At 49.3% G+C, this 6,950-nt stretch overlaps 1 protein-coding gene across 1 annotated transcript in view; it reads right to left on the bottom strand.

Moving 5' to 3' along the window:
* ADCY2 (adenylate cyclase 2) overlaps positions 1-6,950 on the bottom strand; it is a 182,743-nt gene that overhangs the window by 169,985 nt on the left and 5,808 nt on the right. Inside the window, exons 2-3 of the mRNA XM_011371402.2 lie at positions 3,974-3,978; positions 2,347-2,499 (exon numbers count right to left, since the gene is read on the bottom strand). Of these exons, the coding sequence (XP_011369704.1) occupies positions 2,347-2,499; positions 3,974-3,978 (158 nt within the window). The remainder of the gene's footprint in view (positions 1-2,346; positions 2,500-3,973; positions 3,979-6,950) is intronic.

The raw sequence follows: 6,950 nt of genomic DNA, 5'->3' as shown, positions 1-6,950 counted from the left end.
CTTCAGCACCTGCTACATTTTGACCCCTGGCGACTTGTGGACAGAAAGGGCCCCTGGCAGGAGCCTGCGCGAAGACAACTACAAAACATCGTCGCAAGTCGCACCCGGCTCATGCTGCGTGTGTTTTTCTCTGTTCCAACGTACTTTTCTTCCTCCGATCACTGGATCTATATAACATCGCAATGGATGGTGTTAATTCCATCCAGATAGGGACCGACACAAATTGTTTTGCTCGGCCTGCACCCGACCCCTGAATGAAGCACTTTGAACGACACCGCCGTTTGCGATGGTGGCCGCAGACGGAGTGGGTGATGTGTGGCGAAAAGTGGGCAGGAAAGGACAGGTGGGACCCTCGGATCTGAAACTGTCTGCGAGGAGCTTAATTTGGTCTGTGGCTGCACGGTGGTCTCGGGGTCTGCTCCTTTCCATGAAGGACCCACAGATCGTCGTTGGCGATTTCTATTTGTTTCCTTATATCTACAGAACATATATTGACTGATCTTGTTACCTAATTCTAATTCTCAGAACATATTTTCTGAAGGTCTGAGGAGGAAGAGACTACATTCTGGGCACCAGATACCGGGAGTTGGCTCCCAGAGTTGAGTATAAAATATATTTGTTAAACAGCCTTAGCAAAAGATGTTATTTTTCTTCAAAGTATCTCTTTTCTCTTTCCTTATTTGAAAAGGATCATGGGCCCCCTTTTTTAAACTAGTAAATACCCTTCCAATATCTCTGGTAAACGTCTCCCAATCTAGCACAGAGGAACCCACACGGGGCCAGCTCTTGAGCTGCGTAAGGTCAGAGCAGGGCTGGTCTGAGCACCTGGATGCCACAGATCATGTGACAAGGGGTGACACCTGGTGCTGTTTACTCGAGGTCTCTTCAGAGAAGTCCGCTGCACAGGTGCGTTCAGGAGCCTGACTTACCGCTTTTGTCAAAGCCGGTACTACAAATATAAGGTATGTATAACCTGTCTACTTGGAATTTCAGTTCTCCGCAAACTCAGTGCTATTTTGAAGTAGATTCTGGAATTAATGGAGAAGAAAGAGCAATGTGTTTGTCAGGACCAACCTGGTCCAGTCTGTTCGAGGATGGAAACTACCTATCTCCAAGCAACCGAACTCTACAGTGAGACCAACCGTGGACATTGAGTGTCGTTTGTCAAAACTGTGGCATTTTCTAGAACCCGGATTTAAAATATCACTGAACATAGGACTATGACGATATAGATAGGATCACGGTTCCATGTTAATAATTATCTATACTTTTTAATGTTGAATCCAGAGTTTAAGACACATACAGACCAAAGAATCACACGTTAATCGCCGAATACCTTTGCTATGCATGTTGTAACACAAAACGCGTTTTAAAAAACAAACCGTGACATTTGCTAAGAATACCAGTGAGAAAGCAATGTTCGTGGCCCTGTCGCAGCCTGGAATCACACCTGACACAAACTAGGGGCTCAATCGATCCTGCTTAAACGAATGAACTAAACTCCTGTTTCCAAAAAGGAATCTGAGGACCATTCCCCGGTCCACACGCAGGCGAAACTCCAGCATCAACACTCAAAGGCTCTGCTGACCATTACCTTGAAGGAGGGGCGCCGATTCTTGCCGATAAATATCCAGATGCCAGAGAAACAGACCCGTTCACGTGAGGATCCCGTCCACAAAGCTGAGCCCGTGGAACTCAGGACCACTCGTGTCCTGACGACGTCCCCTCCACACACGTCTGTTCCACCTGCTCTTCGTCACTCCCGATACCACGTGGCTTTGCCTCCCCCATCTGGCTTGTTGCTCTTTCTTATTTTTTCAGGACTTTATCGTAACCCATGTATGTCCCTGATGGACATATTTGCGCAGCACCCACAGCGACCATGGTAGGACAGCCTCTGACACTATGCCTGGTTCCCTGCGAGGCCCTCCCTCCCGACTGTGATCATCTCCCTCAAGAATGCCTTTGATCACTTCGCCCAGTGTGGACGACGGGCGCTCCATGAAGCGCTGTACCGCAGCCACAGAGAAATGGGCTGTAACCAAAAGTCGGCGTCTTAATGGAGGGTCGTGATTACTGTCATTGTAATTTGAAGTTCCCCAGCCACATGGTGATGGCAGTCACTGTGGCTGGGGTCCCTGGGTCTGGGTCTGGGTCTGGAGATGCTAGCTCTGCTCTGTGGCTGACAACATCCCCAGAGCACAGCGCACGGCCGTCACAGGCTGCTCTGGGTCCCGCCGAATGCCTGTGAGCGAAGGAACCGCATACTCACTCACTGCGGACAGCAACGACATCGTTTTAATAACACCTCAAAAGCGAGAAAGTGAGATTGAAACCGCATTTTACCTGCTGACGCTTTTCAAATTCCAACTTGATCCTGGACTTGATGCAATTGCAGGTGTCCTGATAGGTCTGCTGCAGAGCGAGCTCCATGAGGTGCTTGTGGTACGCGCCCGCCAGGTTCCCGCAGATGAAGATGATCACGTTGGCCAGGATCTGAAGACAGAGAGAGCTGCTCAGGAGGGTGAGTGTGTCTAAGTGACGGACGCGACAGCAACCAAAGGCACACTAGCAACGGTCTTCCGAGGGAGGCCTCTGAAGCTGATTTTACGTTTGTTCGCGAGCGAACATTTGTGTGTACTGAACAGACGCCGCTATTGCCTTTGGGGATGCTAGACCCTTCTCGGATCCACGCCCGTTCATAGATGACTTTGCAGTCCCTCACTCGTCTTTGGGCTCAGCCATGTGTCTTGCTATTGCTAATGCAAGATGGCGGGGGGAGGAGGGGGTAACGCTGTGCCAGAGCCAGCACAGGCTTCGAAGGCCTGGCATGTCTTGAGTGACGAAAGACGCACGGGGAGAAGCCGTTCCCGATAGCCCGCAGTTCACTGCTGTGTGCCACCGAGATCTCGTGGTTGTTACGCAGCATTATTTCGACACTAGGTGACTGATCCAGGTGGCCCTGACACCCAGCCTGTGTTTGCTGTGCCTAGATAAGTGATATTCCCTATCATCTTTTGTTTATATAAAAATGTGGTAGCTTTTCAAAACAGATAAGTCACTACTCCTCTGATGATAAAAATAATGTGTCCACAAAGCTTTGGTGGAAAAACAAAAAAAAAACAAAAACAAAGAAAAACTAAAACTAATTTATGATTGTCCTTCCCAGAAGAAGGGTCTGCCACCCGTGTGGCCTTGTCCCCACTCCATATCCACTGTATCCTCAAAAGTTTTGCCATACTTTGTTTTGCCAAGACTTCTACCTTTTTTCAAAATGAGTGAATTCATCCTGAATGTAATGTTTTGCTTTGCTTTTTAAATCAAACATTTAATCAGGATTTTCAGGTCAAAAAATTCTTTGGAAATGGAATTTCGAACACTCAAATATTCCGTTCTAAGAACCTATCATCATTTAGTTATGCCATACACTTAATACACTTACTTTATTAATATATTTTTTTGAGTTTGCATCACGCTACGGTGGTCAGTCTTGCGCATAAAGCTGTGGCTTCACAGTTAATCATTTCTGCGGGCTCGATGAACAAAACACAGCGAGTCGAAAGCCATGACTATTTTTTAAGTTCTTGATACACGTTGCAAAACTGCCATGAGGAAGTGTTTGGCAATGGCCTCGTCGGCGTGCGCGCCTACCTAGCACGCTCCTTAGACGGTGGTGACAACCTGTGAACGGATGATCGACGTCCGCTCTTCTGTGCCCGGGGCCAGACGCACAGGTCTGGCCGTGGACACAAGGTCACGCCAGGGCAAACGCCCCGGCACCCTCTGCCACCGGCCTTCCTTCCCACCCAGCAGTTCAGCAGCGGCTTCAACAACACAGGCAGGGCCTTGGTTCCCAAAGGCCCGTGCCCTTCCGTGACAGCGCCCTACGAGCACAGCCCAGGTGGCCCCATCAGTCACCTGATGTGGGGAGCGCGCGTGGCTGTGACTTGAACCCCACTGGAGAATTTTTATCCCAGAGTCTTCCAGGTTCCCTGTGATGGAACTTTCCAGAGACTTGTCCTGTCCTCCCTCTACACAGCACAGCCACCTCCCCCGGCAGCAAGCGGGTCTCCCCTCTAGGAAAGGAGTCACAATCACCTCCTCTGTTCGCAGCCAAGCCGTGAGCCCAGTGCACCCCACGCCCCGATGCCCAGCTCCGCAGGAGACGGCTAACTCAGGGGACAGTGGCAAGTCCCCCTGGCACAGACCGAAGCCACGTTCTCCACGCACTTGCAATGATGACAAAGGCGACATCTGTCCTCCACCTGCACGAAGCCCTCACCTCTCTCTCCATGGGTCTGAACACAGAGAGGAAGTGGGGGTGCTGATTATCAGCCTCCCGAGGCCTTAGGAAACCCATCTCGGGCAGAGTTAGAAATGGGAAGGGCGGTGCAGGGAGCCGCTGTTCAGACGAGGAGGGGCTCACGCAGCGTCCCAGCTAGCCCGGGTCCTGGAGGCGGGAGCTCCTGGAGCTCACCCACTCTCCCAGCACCCCGGAAGTGCCCTCGTGTGCATCCATATTGCACGCGCCCACCAGCACTGTGGATGATCGAAATCTTAACTGTGGGTACTGTGCGCTGTGCATGTGCATGATGAGCGTGTGATATGTGCACACGGGATGTGCATATGTGTGGTTTCTGTATGATACATGCATGATACATGTGTGCATGACATGCATGTAAGGTCTGCATGGTGTGTATGGTATGTGTGATTTGTATGTGTGATGTGCACGTACTTATGTGACACTTATGTATCTGTGACACACCGATGATTGTGTGCGATATGCATGTGTACACTGTCTATGTTATATAAGTCCGTGTGCACGCTGCATGTGATTCACATGTGACATGTGTGTGATGTGTGCATTGCCGTGTGTCGCAGTGTGGTGTGTGCACGTGACATGCACGTGTGACACATGTGTGTGGTCTGTGCGGGAGGCAGGTGTGCACCCACCCGGAGCATGGGGGCAGGTGGCCAGACGTTCCCAATGCGGGACCCTGCCCTTCCCACGCTCTCCACAGGTCAGCTCTGTGAACAGCAGCCACCTCAGCACAGGGAGATCCTGGCCAGCTTCCTGGCTTCCTGGCTGAGGATGGGTCCGCTAGCTGATGCGTGTGAATCTGAGTGCCGTGCCCACCCAGGGAGCATGGTTAATAAAGCCTCGGCAGACGTGGCTTCTGGAAAATGGCCATCTCCTTTGCTCAGGGTTCTTCAGATCTTGCCACTGCTGGATTTGCTCCGAAGAACAGCTCACCAAAGCATGCAGACAATGGGAAGTGCCAACACAAACCAGACAGCTCAGAATTAGCAAATGCTATCTCTTCGCTTATTAGGTGCAGCTGAAATAATAATAAAAATAACACTGATGATCAATGAGAGCCTTTTCTTCTTCTCCCTAAAATATTCCTTCAAAGCAAAAACGCAAATATTTTAGTAAGCTAATTCCTCCAAAATAAAAGCCAACGCAAGCAGCAGAACTGAATGACACCGTCACCTGTCCCCAGGCCACCCCTGGCTCTTCTAGGACAATGCTGCCTCTCCCTGACACGATGTGCGGGCAACTCAGCACTGTCATGGCACTTAAAGAAAGGCTTTCTTTCGGTCATTCATTCTGGATTCTTCGTTGCTTCAAGTAACTTGTATTCCTGGCTATAGAGAATTAGAAAGAATGCATTTACCGGTCCTTATTTAGATAGAAAAATCCTTAAGAAATAAACAACTAAGAGTTTTACTGCCAAGTAGAAAATAGTATTTCTTTTCTGATGAAAAAAATTAATCAAGTTGCAATCATTTCCAAAATGCTGTATGCAAGGTTCATAGCATGGGCCCTGGAGTTTTAATAACTACACAAATTTATAAATACTGACTGACGTCCTAAAGTATTTTTCTTTCAAAAGGTACATTCATATAATGACTTTGTACAAAATCGACACCACCAAGGAAGTGACGTGGCTAAAATTTTCTTTTCAAAAATCGTATCAAAGCGTTTAATTTTCTAGAAGACCGTTAAGCAGAACACACGAAAAATCCTATTTTCACAGTGTGGGATTTGTCGGATAACATCACACTGTCTCGACGTCCTCTTCCAACTTGTTGCTTCATTTAGCTTCTCACATCTGTCAGAAAACGGGAGAGGACACTGAGCTGACCGCGAGAGGTCTCAGGAGAAAACAAATCGTCTGAGGCAAAAACAGCCCTCAAAGTTTACCCCGAAGAGTCAAACCCGGCCTCGAAATCAAGCACGGCGTGTGATTCGCAATCCGTGCAAACTGGCCGGAGCCGAGAAGTGGTCACAGAAGCCTGGTCACCTCTGGCACCCCACTTTCCCATCTTAACTTCACATAATGCGGGGCGACGCGTCAACGCTCGCCGTGCGTCTCAGGAGCCGCGTGAGTGATGACTCTGCGCTGGGAGCAGGCTGTGTCTACCGACAAATTGTGATCGTGCGTCCTCCCCACGGATCACCACTGACCTTCCAAACTTCCTTGCAAGAGTCCAAAGAGCAAAATGACCAGGAGGATGGACATGTTTTATCACTTCATTTTACAGGCAAAGAAACAAAGGTTTAACAAATTAAGGGGCGTGAGTGACGGCAGGCCCCTGGCCAGCCCTGGCTCTCGAGATTGTCTATGCACCCACCACACTGGCCCGACTCACCCAGGTCTCGTCAGGCTCCTGTTGTGTGATCCACCCTCTACTAGGGCGTTGGGAAGGTATCTCTAAAGAAAATCTAAAGGCATGTGTGTTACTTTGTAAGAAGCTAACATTATTTTTCTTTATAAAGCAGTTGTGTCTTATGCTATAAAGAGATTCCATCATTTCAAGTTATTTTAAGCGGCTGCATTGTGGAATCCACCTGCCCATGGAGCATCTAGCTGGCCATGTGCATGTCTGTTTGTGCTTGGAGGAAAGCAGCTGGGGCTCAGGCTGCTCCCAGTTGGATCAAGTGA

The sequence above is a fragment of the Pteropus vampyrus genome, unplaced genomic scaffold, assembly GCF_000151845.1.
Source record: "Pteropus vampyrus isolate Shadow unplaced genomic scaffold, Pvam_2.0 Scaffold190, whole genome shotgun sequence".
NCBI classification, from domain to species: Eukaryota; Metazoa; Chordata; class Mammalia; order Chiroptera; family Pteropodidae; genus Pteropus; species Pteropus vampyrus.
The sequence above is the reverse complement of the archived record's forward strand: the minus strand, read 5'-3'. Positions and strand labels throughout refer to the sequence as shown.